The sequence below is a fragment of the Sorghum bicolor genome, chromosome 1 (assembly GCF_000003195.3).
Source record: "Sorghum bicolor cultivar BTx623 chromosome 1, Sorghum_bicolor_NCBIv3, whole genome shotgun sequence".
NCBI lineage: Eukaryota > Viridiplantae > Streptophyta > Magnoliopsida > Poales > Poaceae > Sorghum > Sorghum bicolor.
In genome coordinates, this window is record NC_012870.2 from 78,876,874 (window position 1) to 78,895,672 (window position 18,799).

The 18,799-nt window shown below is 45.2% G+C and overlaps 2 protein-coding genes across 2 annotated transcripts; one reads left to right on the top strand and one right to left on the bottom strand.

Moving 5' to 3' along the window:
* On the top strand, positions 8,572–11,964 carry LOC8085714. Its single transcript, XM_002465911.2, has 4 exons — positions 8,572–8,789; positions 9,368–9,425; positions 11,375–11,436; positions 11,531–11,964. The coding sequence occupies exons 1-4, from the start codon at positions 8,631–8,633 to the stop codon at positions 11,636–11,638; spliced, it is 387 nt and encodes a 128-aa protein (XP_002465956.1). The 5' UTR covers positions 8,572–8,630; the 3' UTR covers positions 11,639–11,964.
* On the bottom strand, positions 14,129–17,956 carry LOC8085715 (probable serine/threonine-protein kinase At1g01540). The gene is made up of 7 exons (XM_002468553.2): positions 17,086–17,956; positions 16,268–16,372; positions 16,030–16,152; positions 15,132–15,302; positions 14,906–15,035; positions 14,613–14,822; positions 14,129–14,528 (listed from the first exon to the last, which is right to left on the bottom strand). Exons 1-7 carry the CDS (start codon positions 17,817–17,819, stop codon positions 14,421–14,423), a joined length of 1,581 nt encoding a protein of 526 aa, XP_002468598.1. The 5' UTR covers positions 17,820–17,956; the 3' UTR covers positions 14,129–14,420.

The following is an 18,799-nucleotide window of genomic DNA, read 5'->3' on the forward strand; positions in this document are numbered from 1 at the left end:
GTGCGGTTTGGAGCTACATATATTGTGCTTTAAGCCTTCGATCTTTAGCTTTGTCGTATTTCTCATATGTTTGGGAGTTGGCTTCAGGGATTTGGGAGGGAGTTTAAACCTTTAGTCCTGTTAGGGGCAATAACTATTTGTTGGTCGTTTTGGCTATGCAGAAATGATTGTGTTTGAAAAGAAACAATCTTATTCTCCCTTTAGATGGTACATTAGGTTATCCATTAGCTCCACACTTGGCTTGTCATCTAAAATGTTACTTTGCGGGGGTTGTGGTGGCATCGCAACAATTAGCGCAAGTGGTTATGGTGTTTTTCTCCCGTGGGTAACAAACTAGTCTTAATATTGACAGTCATTAGAGTGCTAGCGTTTGCTTGTCTTATAAGTCGTACTTTTTCTGCCAGCCAGCAGTATTTTTCTCTCATAATAAATCAACGAACAATGTTTTCAGTCATGACTTTTCAGACCAGCGAACAAGTTAACTCGATGTAATGGTGGTGAACTAATAGAAACCTTCCTTTATCAAAAAAAAGAATGTTCATTTATAATTTATAGCACATCCTCCTTAGCAACTGATGGCCATACAGTATTTTAATTTGCTGGCATGATTGAGTGATCAACAGCACTGTCCTTATAGTAACAAGCTAGGAGCCAGTCAGCCAGCACACGCTGCACACGTGAACACACACAGATCGCTAGTGCTAACATTTTTTTAACACACACACAAGCGGGAGCCGGGAGTACAGTTGTTGTGATCTCTGATCTGATGGATGATTCTCTGATAATCATCCCTCCCATGTTGGTGGCGCTAGCTTGCCTTTCAAAATGGGCCGCGAGGACAGATGCAACCGGTGGCGGCATATTCTGCCGGGGCGCATGGATTTGGGGGCGGACCATCCGGTACGGTGGCCACATTGTTGCCGAGTGGTGATGCACGAGCACTGACGACGACGAGCTTGGAATATATGGCCGGTAGGTGCTGCCAATTGCAAGGGAAAAAGACACCCTTTTTCGCCTCACCGTCTTCTCATGCTAGCTAATGGATGCTAGCTAGCTCTCTTGGGAGGGCTCAGCAACCTGCTCCTTAACCGCCTCTTGATGAAGCTATATATACCAAACGACTTCTCATACAGTGCGGCCGGGCTACTGCAGTTTTGTGACAAGAGAAGTTCGAGCAGGAAGAGTTCTTCCAAAAGAACCTAAAGCGTGTGCTACTTTTGAACCATATAGGATTATTCTGATCCATTATTATTTCTTGTCAGTTGTCACTTGGAAACCCTTGCCTCTACGTAATAAGAGCTATAGGAGGGACCATGTTGGTGACATTGTCGTTAGTTGTGGGTGACGACAAATCCATTAGTAACAGTTATACGTGATCTCAAGGGACTGAAGGAAATATATAAATGACAAGCTGATCTGTTCTTGTTTAGCATTTGATGAACTTGCTTTACCGAACCTGGTCAAGATCAGTCGCAATTAGAGGTGTAAGCTTGTAAAGGATTGTCCGCGGGCGAGCCCACAAATTCGTTGTTCTTGAATCTGCTCAACTCATTCGATCGTGTAGCGATTATGCAGCTTATCGACCGGGCGTCGACATACAGAATACGAGGAAAGGTTATTAGGTCAAGAAAGCAACGTGCATGCACAGCTCCACAGGTCCAAACAACAAAACGAATAATGTGATGCGTCATCATCCTCCTATAAAGTGAATTGAGATTGAGAATGTTAAAGTATATAAAGTGAATTGCATATCTTTATATATAATGTTAAACTTTTAGTGCAACTTAATATAATACCAAGATCAAAGAGCCTTGGTAGACACAACTAATTAAGGGCCTCTTCGGTAGTGCTCCCGCAGCTCTGCTCTCCGTGAGTTTTGTTTTGCATGATTTCTTTGGCCTGGCTGAACATTTTGTTTTTGTATTTTTTTCTTTTTCTTGTCTAGTAAAATCTATGATAAATCGTGAACAGAATGTATCTGAACCAGTTAGATTCTTTGTTGTCTACTCAGGTTTAAGTTCTCACCTAGCTTGATGAAGTCGTGTTTTTGAAAAAAAAAAACAAAAAATCTCTTGATGTCTCATCAGAAAAGAAAAAGGCAGTGAAATATAATATTATTCATTGTGCAGTCAAGATCCATTGACGATAATATATAGCTTCTTATCTAGTACATGAGGAAATATTAGGCCAAGAGATTATTAAAACAAAACGCATGCGCAGCTCCACGCCCGTAAATAAATAAAGAAAGAAAGAAAATGCAAATGGACGTGGCGTAGGTTAAAACACACGTATTGCATATGTAGGCATATCATGATCCACTAATACTATGCAAATGCGCATACCGACTAACTTTTCGATGCGTGGTATGTGTTTGCTGCATGTACATTATCGTGCTCAACTTAAAGGCTCTATTATATATTATTAGGTCACGAAACCCTAGCTACCTACGCTCGAGTAGTAGTTGCAAAAAGAGATCGAAGGCATTTCAAATACGGATTCCGTGGAGTCAAAAGCCGATGGAATTGTTTAGAGGCATGCCTCCGTACGTAGGTGCTGTGTATATTATCCTGTTAACAAGATGCGCCTACCTCATCTTAATGAAATAAGTATGTGCTTCTTTGGCACGATCTTTATCTTAAGAACAAAGTTGTGTGGACACATGCTGATATATAGAAGTCACCAACCTTTATGACATAATAGATCTATTAGCCATTGCTACTGCAGAGAGATTTCACGGACATATTTGGTAGAGCTTCTTCTACTCCTAATTATTTATGGGTGTCGTGTATAGGGGCCGGTCCCTTTAGTAAGGTTAAGGTTTAAAAAGATGCTAGGAGAAAGGGTAGAAGCCAACGGAAGCTAAACCGGTTGGTTGACGCTTCCTGCTGCACCTCTTAGGTCCGAAGTTTAAGTGTGAGGGTAAAAAAAAAATTCCTCGCTTGTCCTATGTTAAAGTACTGGTCTGTGGTTGTTCGGTCTCACGGGGATAAGGTGCCGTTGTATATGGGTGGGCTAGGATTCAAAGAATTTCTCGTTTTATGCGAGAAAATCTTATTTTTAATAAAATATCTGGTGGACAAACGTCAAAGTACTAGTCTGTACTCGTTCCGTCTCACGAGGGCGGTGTCGCTGTATATGAGTACTGATCTCTCGATCCATGTGAGAAAATCTTCTTCTTGATAAAATATCTGGTGTGACGTCGCCCCCCCCCTTGGATTGAATTTTTTTAGAAACAGTAGAAAGCTCTCTAACATCCAAAGTTACAAACTCCATATTTATTGGAGAGACGAACGGTTGTCTATAAAATTAGCAGGTGTCCTTGGACTGCCTAATCCTATATTCCTAATATAGCAGTCACAAAAAAATAGTTGGGGTCATGCTAATCTTTTTTCTTAGGCCTTGTTTAGATGGGAAAATTTTTTGGATTTCGCTACTGTAGTACTTTCGTTTGTTTGTGGCAAATATTGTCTAATCATAAACTAACTAGGATCAAAAGATTCGTCTTGCGATTTACAGGTAAACTATACAATTAGTTTTTTGTTTTCATCTATATTTAATGCTTCATGCATGTGTCGCAAGATTCAATGTGACGAAAAATCTTGAAAACTTTTTGGTTTTTTAGGTGAACAAGGCCTTAGATCCGTTAACAATTGATCTCTTTAGCCACGACCTGTGCGTTGCATCTGGCGTCCATCTCTTCTGAGCGGAACTGCAGTTGATGTGTTGGACATGCAGCCCGTGGCCCGGTAGCTCGACCCATGGCCCGACGATTTGGCTCGGCCTGAGGGACCAGACTGTGTTTGGGCCGCCACCTAGGCATGTGGCATGGCACGGGCACACCCGTTCCAACGGTTGACCCGGTAGCGGCCTAGTAAAAATGAATTGTTGGTGTAGTTGTGACTTGTATATATGTTGTTAATTGGTATACTAATGAAAATGATGAACAATTCGTGAAAATGATGAAATGTTTCAGCATTTGGTGAAAATATTGATGAAAATAAGTTGTTGTCGGCTTGATGGGCCATGGACCGGCAAGGCACGGCGTGCTTGACGAGTCTGCATGGCACGAAAACTGGCCCATGGACCGTGCTTTGGACTGAAGACCAGGCACGAAACCTGTAGAGACACGACCCACTAGGCACAACGGCCTGTAACGGTCTGACGACCTACAACACGGCACAACGTCGGGCCGTGTGGACCCGACATAGCCTATTGGACATATATAGTGGTCGCACACACCCTACCCACCCCATAGCGGGCCCTGACTATAACAACTTTCCACATTCCAATCCTAACTTCTTGCATCCAAGCCACCCAAGTGGTGTGGCGGCGCGTGCATGTGCATCCTCTCTCTCTGCTAAGTGTTAACAGCCTAAAAGCTCCACCCTACAGCGATGGAGGTGACCATGGTGATGCCGATGATCCACTCGCAGCCGCGTCTAAGCTGACAGAGCTACAATGATCTGGAGGACGACGATAGGTCCTCCTCTAGTGGGGAGCTGCTGTTGCGCGGTGATGGTGGCACTGCCAGTTCGGGCGGCTGGTCATCGTCGTTGCTGTGACGATGCTCTTACAGGGACGTTGCAATCCTCCCGCTGGTGGTGCCCCACTCCCGTGCAGCAGGAAGCTGCCTCCATGGCATGGGAACGGAAGAGGCGGGACGAACGACGAGCACGCCATCGACGCCGCCAACTTCCAGTCATGTCTGGACGACCGACGAGCATGCCGCCGATGCTTACTTCCATGTCTGTGACGCACCCGTGTATGTGAGCTTCAAGGACGTGATCGGCGGTGCCGCCTTGTACCGAGACGGAAGCGGCCGGCCGCTGGAGGCGGCCATCAGCGACCCGCTCTTGAGGATGGCATTGTGGCTATATGTGCGTGAGTGAAAGGATCTAATTGGCCTAGAGGGGGGGGGGGGGTGAATAGGCGTATCTAAAAACCTGAAACTCAAAACTCAAGTTGCGGAAGTCAAATGCCTGTCGGTACCACCGACAGTTTAGGCCGGTACTACTGGTGTCACACAGCCAGTACTACCGACGCAAACTGCTGGTACTACCGACTTCCTAAGACAGCTACAAAATCAGAGTGAAAAGGGCTTAGATTTCAGATCTGAGTTTTACCCCACTTTCCTAAGTGTAGGAGAGGATGTTGTTGGAGTCTCCTTAGCTTAGTCCTTCTCCACAACGTAGATCGACATTTGTTTACCTGTTGTAAAGTGGAAGAGAGAGAGGAACATAAAGAACACAAACAAGGGTAGTCGAAGCTACCTCCACAACAAGACAAGGTATTTTTCCCGAGGTTCGGCAATCTCCACTTAGGAGTTCCTACGCCCCCGTTGTTGAGGTGACCACGAAGGTCTGACCACTTAGGTCTCCTCCTCAAGCAACCACAAAGGTTAGCTTGATGTTTTCACTAAGAATCAAGGGGTAATACAAACACTTCGGGGTGCCCTCACAAATGAATCAACACGGGCAACCACGAAGAACGCCTAGCCGGCTAGGGTTCCAAGAACCCAAGAGTAACAAATACAAACCAAACCGGCAAGACAAGGAACGGTGTGCTCAAGTCACAGATCGAAGCTCCCAACTCTCTAATCTCACTTCTCTAGCTCGAATCTCTCAAGAAATGAAGTCTAGGAGCAAGAGGAAGAGAGAGTGGGTGAGACAAAGCTTGGAGACTGTTTTCTTAGATGTGGAGTAGCTAGAAAAAGCAAGCCCACGGTTAGAAAAGAGGAGAGAGCTATTTATACTAGAGTACAGAACACTTGCCGGTACTACCGGTGCAACCACCGGTACCACCGGCGTCCTCAGATCTAAACGTGAGAAGGCTGAGGAAGATGCGAGAAAAAGGCATACCGGTACTACCGGCCTTGAGCCGGTACCACCGGCCAGCGCCGGTACCACCGGTGGAAGACCGGTACCACCCGGTAGTGCAAAATCTCGCAAACACCAGTTCTACGAGATTTTGGCCTGCTGGTACCACCGGTCAAAGCCCGGTACTACCGGTAGTTCATTTTCTCGCAAAACTCAGGAGAAGAACTAGTACTGCCGGTACCACCGGCCCTGAGGGCCGGTACTACCGGCTCACCCTGGCAGAGAAGAAACTTCCCAGAAGTTCGTGCGTGCAAGTGTGACTCTCAAGCGCAAAACCTAAGATGATCTGAGCACCTTTATCCTCATCTTACCAACTTAATTTGCATCCCTCTTGATAGTGCGGCGTTTCCTATAACTCAAACAAGAAATAAAACTGGGTAGCTTCTTGAGTTCAAAGGAAGAAAATTTGGGGGTGCTGTGATTCACCAAATGTGTTTGTTTAATTCCATCAAAGAACTAGCACCTGTAGATTACACTTGATAGACAGATTAGTTCCTAATTTGTTTGTCATTAATTATCAAAACCCACACCGGGGGCGAATGCACTTACAATGAGGATGATAGCAAGTCACACTACCACCGCCAGCAACAATCACCGGGCCCACTGGGGACCCGCCGCGGCCCGGCCATGCATAGGATCGTCAAGAAGTGTGTGCATCTATGCAAGGCTTTCTCGCGGACATCTTCTATTGTATCATGCCCTCATGATCGATCAACGACGACTTCAACCAATGGTTTAATTTAAAGTAGAAAAATTTTAGTTAACATTAGATCTTGGAAACTGGTGGCATAAGATTTGTAAATGCTCACTCCATTCTAATTTATAGGTTGTTTTTTATATGTATCTAGACACAGCGCAAAACTAGATGCATAGCAAAGGTTACCTACTTAAGAAAAATCAAAACGACTTATAATTTGGAAGGAGGAGTCTTAGTCATGTGATGTTGGAAGCTGGAAGTAATCTAGTTAGTTAGTCATTGGTCATTGTCATAAGTTTCATCTTTCTTTTATTTGTAGTCATTGGTCATTGTCATAAGTTTTATGTTTCTTTTATTTGAACCAGATGTTAGTTTTTGTTGTTTGCCGAAGATTCTCTTTGCCAGCCTGTTTTACAGTTACACATCATTTGCAGTAGCTTACATATACTAGAAAAGTTACATATCGTTTGTTAGTAGCTCATACTAGAAAAGGAACTGACGAGCATAGTAATTTGTAGCTGCAACTATTATTTAGATGTGTATCAGTAGGTCCTATTGGAACAAGAAACATGACTTTTTTGTTTTCAATTTTACATCTCACAAAATGTCAAAACATTTTATTTTGTTCTTCCTGTCCCATTGCCAAAATCGAAGAGATTTTTTTGATGAAAACAATAAATCAAAGTCATTTATAGAATAGGCGATTTCAAAATAATGATGAAATTAGTTTAAAAAACGGTAATAAAATATAAGTCCTTTGAGATATAATGCAACCAATCTTGAAAGCAAATATTTTTGTTGAACAACTAAAGAGCAACTATTATTGCTGCCTTGGGACATAAAGCCTTGGTTGGGTCCTACAATTTACCCATCTTTTCCTGAGAAGATATATTTAGAAATTAGAAAGAGAAAACATTATTATCAAACATATAATCTTTAGTTACCATTAATGGATATTTGAGCTTTAGTAAATACCACAGTTTTATTTAGAGAGTGCTACTTTAATGATTTTCACCAATTGTTTTGCTTATCAGTTTAGTATAACCATACCCAAGTCTATTTATTAAAACCATGGTCGCATTTTAGAAATGTATAAATGTTTTAGTGCCTAATAGTAAACAATGTAACAGGTTCTTTAATTTGGTTTTCCATGTTGATTGTGAGCTCCTTTGTCTTAGAAGAATGCATATGCTTCACTCTTTTGGCACCCTCATAATTATTTTTCACAGGTCATCGTCAGTCCTGCTTATACTCAACAGCTAGTTCAATAATTCAACTTTCAGTCTATGCCATAAGATTATTGTTTTCCTGCAGTCCTGCTTGTTTTGCTCCCCGTGGACGTGGGTAGTTTAGAAAAATTTGTGTGCAAAATACATGGAAAATTTAATTTTGTTGGAATCTACATGAGTAGATCTACACAATGAATATATAATATGATATTGTTTTAATTCAACTTTTTGTTGTTGTAGTTTTAAAACTATGATTTTCTCAAATTATAGTGAAATTTTTATGATGAGCTAATTATTGCATGTTTGAATGTAGTAAAAATTTTATACTCATTGGATTATGTATAACTTAGTTATAGATTTATAAATATTTTTAACAAGCATACACCTAAATAAATTATGATTTTTCAAAGATTCAGCCAAAATAAATAAAAAGAAAAAGACAAAACTGACTTTGAAAACCGCTTATAACCAAACAGTGAGGTAAAATAAATGGTTTTAAAGGTTTAGAGAGGTAATTTATCCGATTTTAGAATTTAGAGTGGAAAAATAGACTTTCTTAAAAGTTAAGAGAGGTGACGTGGAATTATCATGTCCTTGATGAATCTAGTTTCGGCCCAGACACCACGACCCAGGCCCGGGAAACACTGGGCCAAATCGAGACCCAACTCTCTCCTGGAGACAGGAGGGCTGCATTCGCGGCCCAACAACCACGTCGTAGGAGCCCACTTTTTTGTGGCTCGAAATTTGTAACCATCACTCTTTTTCCCCGAAACCAAAACGAAAAAAAAAAGAAAGTGCTGCTGGCTGCTGCCAACCACCCGTGGTCCCATGAAGAGAGCATCGCCGGAGTCGGGGACGGTGCGCCGAGAAGGAACAAAAGAAGACGGCGGCGGGGCGGAGATGGGGAGCCCCCTGGGCGGGTGGCCGTCGTACAACCCGCACAACTTCAGCCAGCTCGTCCCTGCCGACCCCTCCGCGCAGCCCTCGGTCGGTCAGCAACTTGCCCTTCCTGGCGATCTGGCCTCTAGTATCATGCTGTAATGCTAGGCTCCGTACTTCCTGACGAGCTTAGATAAGCTCGAATATGTTTAATTGACCGGGTTCATCTGCGCTTGGCCTGTTTCTTTTCTCTGGTTTCAGGTGCCGTCGAGAAAAAAAAATCTCTCTTTTTTTTAATCCCGTAGTATCACTTTCGGGCAGGAGACAGTAATCGGTGCCGGTATTGTTAGTTTTGGCTGAAATTTTGGTATGGATGGCTGGAGAAATGGGGTCTCACTGTTTGATTTTAGTTCAGCTGCCAAAGACCTGTTCAATTTGAGGGGACTGTCTGGCCAATTTCTGAACATCTGGTCTGGTTTTCTCATGGTCATGTCTACCCTGGGTAGATTCAGTTGATGTGGTACTGATGGGCTAATGGTAGTTCAGTTCATGGTTGCTAATGCTACCGGTTGATTTTCTACAACGTCAGAAATTCGTGCTGTCAACTTATATTATGAATTATATATGTCCATTTCACCTGGTGCTAATGTTAGTTCTTTTTTCTTTCCATGCGTGTTTGTCATCAGAATGTCACACCAGCCACTTATGTTGCGACCCACAGGACAGACCCGCCACCCAATCAAGGTAACCCCTTTCCATGTCCTTAAGCCAATGGTATTCTGCTGCATGTAATTGATGCCGTACAATTGCTTATTCGCAATAAGCCAACAAGCCCCTTTTTTTTGTTTATTGTAGTGCTTTGTATGTTAATTGCAAAATAGGTTTCATGAGCTGTTTCGTCTGAACTGACATTCTTCAGGTAGATGACTCTCTTTGCTTCAATGGAGCATGATTAGCCATAAGCTCCTGTGCATGTGTAGAATGTGTCTGCAAGTCACAGATGGTGGTATCAGCCACAGTGAACAGAAGCTCTGAACGCCTTAATCCTTATCCTACACAAACGACGCCCTCTGTAGCTTTGCTGTGTTTACCTGAACCCAGGTGCTCTGAACCTCGATCTTGTTGCTGGTAATCTGAACTCAGAATAGTAGATATGGTAGATAATTAGCAGTCGCTGTCTTAGCCATATACTCCAATACAATACAATACATTACCTTCCTTGCTGGCTAATTTACCAGTTGCAAGTACTAACAGTACCAGGCTACCAGCTTTGATTATGCGATTTCATATAATTTTCTTTCTCTGTTGCAAAATCTTATAGCAATTCTAGCGTTAAGCCTTAAAAAAACACAACTGGGAAACATTGCCTGTTGTATTTTGGAAATTTTAGATTCTTAAGGCTAGCTTTCTTATTTTACTGAAAGTCTGAAACACACTGACAACTATCAACAAATTAATATTGATTCATCTAGTCACAGCAAATGGTAAATTTGTTTTTGACGGTAATTCAGACTACTGCATAGTTAGTGTTCACCTCGAATACAGTAGTCCAGCAGAGTTGAGATTTATACCATAGCTGATCATCGCTCTAGATATCTCAACATTTGGCATGCTAATGGCCTTCTGTGGCTTATACTATTCTATGCCTGAGTTGGTTTGCCTTTGTTCCATCGTGTAGGTTGCTTGGGAGATTTACACTGTTTTTCCTTCAAATATTTTCTTAGAGCATGAGAAAGCGGAAGAAAAGTTTGAGTTAATTGGTGCTTTATGGATCAGGGATGTTGGTGTTCAAAATGAACCCATAGACTAGTTAAATGCATCCATCATAATATACCTTAAGAGTGGAGTCTCTAAGACTTCAGTAAAGTTGGAGCCTTCCATTTGAAAATGCAATCCACAGAGTTCTAGAACTGGGATGACCTTGAGAGAAGTTAGGTTAATTTACTACTAAATGGTAGCCTAATGGTCACATTGACTAGGAATTTGGCTTGAACACTCTGGTTGTCAATTTGTATAACAATATGTCGCTCTTTGTTGTGGTCATTCTCTGGTCCTGAACAATTTACCAGGTTAGGCGAATCCACAAGAGGTCCTTATTGAATTCGTGCCTTTTTGGCACAGCTGATTCCACATCCTGTCGGTGAAAATATAATTATGTGCTGTCTACCAGCTGCATAAAAGGTCCCAAAAGGAACAAGCTATGATTGTGCCTTCATCTGGGGGCTAATGACATATTTTTCGGAGATGTTATTTGTGAACAATCGAACAATCCATAACATTTTAAAGGATACTTAATCCTGAACTATTGCCAGCACTTCAACCACAGACTTCTGGTGAATTGCAGTGATAACAGGCTAACAGCAGAGATATCCCAATTTGTGGCAGATAAATTACTAACAAATCATGGGCATTCTTTAACTACATGCCTGACAATTCTCTCCTTTTAGTTTCCTTTTACTTATCATACTGCTGCATTATTTTATATATATGTCCATAGTTCACACTAATTTAGGCTCAATAACTGCTTCCTACCATATCAGTGTATTTACTTTCAATTCTTGTGGGGACACTGATATGTTCCCGCTAAAATTGTCACAAACCCCCCAATTCCTTTCTCAACTTTGCTGCATGAAAACCAACCTTGTTATATTTTTACCTCTTACTGCGGACTGAATCGCACCCTGGAATTGCAGTGATAACAACGGAGGCCAGGAACATCCTGCTGAGGCACTTCTACCAGAAATCTGAGGAGAAGGTGAGCTGCTACTGCTAGTAAGACTTCACCATCAAGGCTACATAAAACCACATCACTATAGAATCTAAGCTTGAAATCCTATCCTGAACTGTAGCTGAGGCCAAAGAGAGCTGCTCCGGACAACCTCGCTCCGGAGAACAACAACAAGCAGCCCAGGGGACCTGTGGGCGACGTCGGGGGCCAGTCAAGCGCAAGAGGCTGAAGCCACACAGCTGGTGCTGGTGCCCGTCCTCCCCTGCCTCTCATCTCTCGGTGTCATGCAGATGCAGCCTGCATCTCTCGCTCACATGTCACAGCTGGTGGTTGTTTCTCCCCTGTGCGTCCTCTTCGCCTCTCACGTATGTACGTATGACCCAAAGAGCTGAGGTATACATACCTGGATGGTTGGATGGATGTACATAACCACCTGAGACGAGACAAAGCTCGGTGCGTGCCATTTCACATGGCACTAGGTGTGCTGCAGCCTCTCCTTTTCATCCTCTACAATGCAAAAATATGGATGTGCCCATGCTGCTATGCTAGCTAGCCCTACTCCCCCTGTGCTTTGGATCGTGCACCGCGTCAGCAGCTTTTTGAAAGGCTGGTGGTGATGATTGCACTCTGAAAATCCCCGTCTTCTGCTGTCAGATTATACTATACGCTGCTGCCGTGCAGCTGCTGCTGCGCCAGCCAGGGGCAGCCATGGCATGGACCGTGGTCACGCGCGTCGCCTTTTGTTTCCCTTTCTTATCCGTCTCTTCCTCCTATTCGTTCGCCGGAGGGACGAGCCGCCGCCGCCGTCCGGCCCGTGCTGCCGTCATTGCCTCGTGAGGCCACGGGGTTTCCATGCGATTCCGCTTGCGTGTTTTGTTTGTCTGCTCGCCGAGGCCGGCGCGGCGCGGCGTGGGCGTCGCTGTCGGGACAGCCGGGCGTGCACGGCAGGCATCAGGCATGCAGTCCTTGGTTGCTCTCCAGCTAAGCTCGCGTATGGCGTTTCCGTTGCATGCGACGCGATGGCGAGGGCGGCGTCTGTTTCGGTCGCCGTTGGAGTTGGACTCGAACGCGGCAAGGCGCCAAAAAGGCCCGGGCCGAACGTTCGATTCCTTCACGGACCACATGCACGTGGTGCGCCGCCAAATGCCAGCACCGGAAGACGTGAACAAAACCCCCGAGACTGGCCGAGGCAGCAGGCGCCGGCCCCTGCCGCCGCAGATGGCCGCGGAACGGCACAGCATGGGCACAGCGGCCGCAACGTAGCAGACACCGAGTGCCAGGAGACAGCCGCGGGCGTTCGAAGAGCCTGAACCAACTGGAACCAGGCCAGAACAGGGCAGGGCAGGCTCCATGTGGCGCTGCCGCCGTCGGCAGCAGCCGGTCCAGAAGACAACCACCCGGCTCACACTCACAGTCACAGCGCGTGCCACCTGGAATTTTGGATGCGGCGCCAGTGGCACGGCACGTCGGCCCATCCATTTCTGAACAGCTCAACGGTCACGGGGGCACTCACAGTTATAGTCACAGTCACAGGTCGCTAGCTACTAGCCCGCCATGGATAGGGAGCGTCGATTGCGTGTACGATGCTGTCGGCTCATGTTTTCATTAGCTTGTGTGACCGGTGCAGTGGCAACCACGTCGTTACATCTGCGACTTTCAAGGACGTCCGATGTGAAATTGTGAATTGCCAAGCTTGTTTAGCATAGGCTACCCGTCTTTATCTTTCACAGACAGTGTAATGTGAATTGCCAAGCTTGTTTAGCGTAGGCTGCCAGTCTTTATCTTTCACATACACTCTAATGTGAATTGCCAAGCTTGCTTAGCATACGCTACCTGTCTTTATCTCTCTGGATTTAAATGGGTGAAAGAACTCGCTGGCGGCCAGGCCAGCTTGCGTGCCCTTGTCGTTTTCTGCTCTCGAAACAGTCAATCTTCTTCCAGGCCGTTGTTTTTGGACTCATCCACGACTCGTCTGAATTTTTGTAATACTACGTGCACCTCTCAACTCTCAACATTTATGAACTGTACTGGTACAGCGACGCCAAGCTAGCCGTTGAAAATGAAAGCGACTCTTCTCTGCTGCCAATTCAATAGCAGACGCCGAGACGCCATGCAGACCTGCAGCATAGCATTGGCATTGGCATGTTCACTTCAGACTTCACAAGCCAGCATCGTCCATCGGATCGCACAGCACAGGGCCACAGGGGGATCTCCAGTCTCTGCGGTTGGTCACGTGACAGTATGATCTATCTATCCATTTCCTAGTTAACCACCTCTGTCAGTGATCAGGTTTTTAGCTATAATAAGCGCTTCCAGATCCACCGCGGTAAAAACTATTTGGAATCAGTTGCTCAAAGTCTCATCTCTCTCGTCTATGTAAACAAATCACAGACCGAGACAAACCGAAGCGACAAGAACTGACCCAAATGCTATTGCCAGATGCGAGTATGCTGGACAAAGAAAGGCATTTTGCCAGAAAAATATGATAAAAAAAGCTCTGAGCATCTGCACAAAGACGGCTCATGGTGACCCTAATCAAACAGATGCAGTGCAGGGATGGATGAAAGTGTGCTGCAGTGGCATGTGACCTCATGTGCAGGCAGCAAAGCACTGACCAACCAGCAAAGCTACAAAGGAGAAGGGATCAGCTGTTCTTCCAGTGCAGTTAAAAGCAGACGGGAATCAAGAAGAATGGACGACTGAACAGGATGCAGTGGAGTAGACAAAAACCGTACTTGCATTTGCTGGATTCCTTGCATAGAAAATTTGCAGGTTTTTGCCCTGGGCATGTTAGTCAGTCACAAACTCACAACACCATGCTGCTACACTTGTGTCATTGTGTGTGTGATTGAAGTATCAAGTATCGTCACAGAATGATGGATGCTCACATATAATACAATCAAAGACCCAGTGAGATTGAAAGAGAGGGGAAAGAATGTAGTGATGGGAACATGGTTAATATTGCTACTCTCTAATGGCAATCCATACAACCTCATATGTCGGTCGGTCCATCATCTGTACCGATGATGGTGGTGCTCACGCTTGCTGAAGCTCCCTTCCTCCTTGGAACTGTATCTGTCTGAACCCTGAGGATGGACATCTCTCCCGGGCTTCTTATCCTGTACATATCAACGTAATTGGCAATGTGATTACAACGGTTCAGTAGATGAGAGGAGACAAAATGGTCAATGGATCAGACATACATCTCGGAATAGAAGATCATCCATCTCGAGCATGTGAATAACATGCCCCATTTTAGGCCTCTTGTTCGCATCAGGGTCGACGCAGCGAAGCGCAACCAGAAGCGCTCGCTTCAGTGTTTTGGGAGAAGGCTTTTCAGTCATCTTAGGGTCCACTACTTCCTCCGCTTTCCTCTCTGCAACCATGGTCTTGAGCCACTCAACCAAGTTCACCTGCACACACATGGTAGAATTCAGCTTTGCCGGACCTCGATATTCTGGATAAAGAAATTTATAAAGATGGGAACTACAATAACCTCTCCAGCTGCTCTTGTATAATCTACAGGAGATCTACCAGTGATGATCTCCATTATGAGTACACCAAAGCTATATACATCACTCCTCTCGTTCAACATTCCGGTGCTGGCATATTCAGGTGCCACATAACTGCAACCGCACCAAGAGTTCAGTAATGACAAGATCTAAGCTCCATTTGCAGTAGATTGAGTAGCAATATGGATGGAAGGAGTTCTCACTACTAACCCAAAGGTTCCCATAACACGGGTTGTAACATAGCTTTTCTCTGAGCACAATAGCTTTGCAAGCCCAAAATCTGATACTTTAGCGTTCCACTGCTGGTCAAGAAGAATATTGCTAGCTTTGATGTCACGGTGAACAACCTTCGGTTCCAGCCCCTCGTGAAGATAGGCCAGCCTGGTATGTAGAAGTTGAATGTCAGTTTTTGGATATTTCACTATCATTTACATCTTTTTTTAAGGTTGTGATCCTTTAAGCAAAGCCAATATTGCTTCCAGGCGAGATGCTTGCTAATGCACATGATGCTTGAGTTTGAATTTGACTGATATAAGCAGAATGTCACTGTTACACTGCCTATGGATGAATCGCAACAACCCTGGTGCGCTGAATAAAATAAAGCAAGCTGGCAACAGGAAGCGAAAAAGAAAGAACCACTAAAGATAAGCACATGCATTGCCTGTGTTATTACATCTTATTTCTTTCTATTTAAATGGCCGGGTATAGGAATTGTTTACATAACCAAAAGAGTACTGTGCATAATAGGAAAACCTTTTTTTGCATATCTGCCATACAAAGGTTGCAATGCGCTGTCTCTTTCTATAACTTCTTAAAAGGGAATATGTGCATGCCAAGTAATAGGACCTAACAGATTTGTATAGTGAATCCAGAGTTCTGTCGACAACGAACTCTCACCTTAACTAGGCTCCATTACCCCAACCAAGACGCGTGACCCGTAACTGAACATAGCTAATCAGTTCGGAAAAAAAAAGAATATAGCTAATCATGCCAGCTCAGCTAGTGCTTGACTTCTTCTAAAATCTAAACGGTTATGGCCTTATAATTGCTGACAATTAATTTCTTTCAAGCTAAACTAAGGAATAAATTTGAGGAATAGAATAATTACCCTTTAGCGGTTGCAAGCATAATGTTCATCCTGATGTCCCATGTTAGTGGGCTCACTTCCCCAACATCACCGTGAAGCCACTGATCAAGATTACCATTGTCCACATACTCATACACAAGCATCCTGTTCAAGCATAGACGACAGTGATATGAATCAAGCTTCCATTATTGAGAATCCAGACTGAGAGAGGTAGGTGTCACCGACCGAATGAGGAAGAGATTGCAATATGCCAACATACCTGTAAGCACCCTCTACGCAGTAGCCAAGCAACCTGACGAGATTTTTGTGCCGAACACGACCAATTGCTTCGACTTCCACCTTGAACTCCTTCTCGGCCTGGCCCCTGGTGAAGCAGAAATTAAAAAATAGAGAATGTTATCAGAAAAGGATGAAATTAAAGGTGAAGAATGAAGGATATGAAACGGCAACCCAATCCTAGAAAACAGTGCGGTATTCAGATCTGTGTCACAGATATCGAGAAGAATCGAATAGGGTGTGGGCACACAGAAAGAGAGGCCATAATAATTACAGCAATTTGAAAGTCCTTGAGCCCCACAAACCTTTCGTCAGCAAAACATCTCAAGAGCAGCAAACTTGCAAGACACAAAATCTGAACAAAAACAGGGTGAATGAATATATTTCCTCAATTGGTATTACTACTAGTAGAACATAATTATAGTCATTTCACGTTCCAATCCACAATCTGCAGAATAGTCGACCGACAGTACCATCCGTTCTAATTTCACTCAGCCATATGCCACTCAAGGAATGAACCAACAAGATGAAGCAACAGGGAAGACTTGCTTCCCCTTTCATTTTCAACATCTGAAATGCAAACATGCAAGAAGTGAATGACGTTCCTAGATCCTAGTTCAGCCCAATCACAATCTTCGGTGTCAAAATCATTATCCAAGCCAGCATGAATCGAAAGACAACAGATTGGTGACCTCATTGAAGTCATAGTCAAAATGAGCAAAAAATTTTAGATAATGAGTCAAAATGAGCAAAATAGGCAAAGAACTTTCCACGAAAGGAGACACCAATTAAGTACTGTACCTATTATTGAGCAGATTTTTGACGGCGATCAAAGTGGAGTCGTGCAACGTGCCCTTGTACACGATCCCGTAGCCACCCTCCCCGATCACATTCTCCTCGGCGAGCCCGTCGGTGGCCTCCTCCAGCTCACGGAGCGTGAACCAGTGGCCCCACCCGAGGTGCGAAACCTCCGGCATCCCCGCGCTGCCGGTGCTCCTAGGCGTGGCACCGTCCCGTTCGCTCCCGCCGCTAGTTGTGGCCGACATGCCGCTGCCCGGCGTCTTCCGCGCGGGTGGCCTGTGCTGCTGTTGCGGCGGCGGCGGCGGAGTCTGTGGCTCCGCCACGGCCTTGGCGAGCTGCACCGCGGGCTGCGGCGCCGCCGGCGGAGGCGGCGGCGTCTGCGCCTGCTGGCGGCGGACGATCTCCTGGATGTCCTTGGTGGGCGTGGACGTGGCCTGCTGATGCAGGTGCTGCTTGAGCAGCTTGGTGTCGGCGGCGGGGTAGAGGTTGGCGGCGAGCAGGTCGCCGCGGCGGCGGCGGCGGCGGGAGAGGCAGACGAGGATGAGGAGGAGCACGAGCACGATGGCGGCGCCGACGGCGATGCCGATGAGCACCCAGAGGCGGAGCCCGAAGATGGGCGTCGGCTGCGACAGCCACCCGTTGAGGTACCCCGCGCTCCAGTCCGACGGCGGCGCGCCCTGCCTGTGGTGGTGCTCCGGCGGCGCATCCGCCAGCAGCCTCCTCCGCGCCCCCATCGCCGCACGCCGCAGCTGATGAAACAGAGATGGGAGAGAAAGAGAGAGGCCCTTCCGCTTTGGATTCTTGCCTGCTGCTGCTTACATATGCATGCGACTGGGGCAGACAGGGAGGTGCAGATGTGATGAAGGCGAACTGGAGAAGGGAGAGGAGCGTGTTGGGGGAGGCTTTGATGGGTGCGCGTAGCATTTTCGGTGGGGCGGGGGTGTGGGGTCGCGTGCTGCGGTGGCCGTTAGCTTTGGGTTGCTTTTCTCGGTGCGCTTCCTCTGACAGGTAGGACCGGTTTCCGTGCTGGCCCAGTGTCAGTGTGGCGTGACCGCGCAGCTGAGCGGATATGGTTTTGTGCTTGTGCTTGCGCAGACTGGTCCATCCTTCAGTGCGTGCGCCACTGAAATTTGATCTTTTTTTTTTTTGAGAAAACAAAATTTTGTGAAAGCTCTGCGCTGGTGGAGAGTTTGAGGTAGCGAACTTTCTCTCTTTGCAAAATAATAATGGCGCTGCAAATGAGGAGCGTGCTTTGGTGCTTTAGCAAAGGCCCTGGCACTGACAACTGATTATTATCTTATGAGCACTTTGTTATCACGTCTTGGGGATATGGTGATGAGCTCATGAAAGCTCTCACCCGTTCAGTTTTTAGTGTCACTGTCACGGCTGTAAGTTTTTTACTTTGCATTTTAAGAAGTCAAACAATCTTGACTTTGATAAAATATATACAAAAGAATGCTAATATTTGTGATGTCGGATAAATATCATTAGATTAATCAGATCATAAAGTAAATCTATTTAAAGATATAAGTATTAATACTATTTTTAATGAAAGTTAAGATTTGGTTGGCTTCTCCAAATATGAATATATGAAATATGAGATGGAGACTTATTCTGGTACGTAGCTATCTAAGCTGCTGTGCCATACGGATGTCTCTTACATAAAGGATTAAAGCCGGTCAACTGTACATCATAAGCAAGATTACAGCTGCTT

Bases quoted from the DNA above. Each gene is read 5' to 3' on its own strand.
- LOC8085714 (XM_002465911.2), top strand. From the start codon at position 8,631: ATGAAGAGAGCATCGCCGGAGTCGGGGACGGTGCGCCGAGAAGGAACA. The intron at 8,790-9,367 runs GTCGGTCAGCAA...GTTTGTCATCAG, and splicing joins ACCCCTCCGCGCAGCCCTCG to AATGTCACACCAGCCACTTA. The intron at 11,437-11,530 runs GTGAGCTGCTAC...CCTGAACTGTAG, and splicing joins ACCAGAAATCTGAGGAGAAG to CTGAGGCCAAAGAGAGCTGC.
- LOC8085715 (XM_002468553.2), bottom strand. From the start codon at position 17,819: ATGGGGGCGCGGAGGAGGCTGCTGGCGGATGCGCCGCCGGAGCACCAC. The intron at 15,303-16,029 runs GTAATTATTCTA...TCTACATACCAG, and splicing joins ATGCTTGCAACCGCTAAAGG to GCTGGCCTATCTTCACGAGG. The intron at 15,036-15,131 runs GTTAGTAGTGAG...GTGCGGTTGCAG, and splicing joins CGTGTTATGGGAACCTTTGG to TTATGTGGCACCTGAATATG.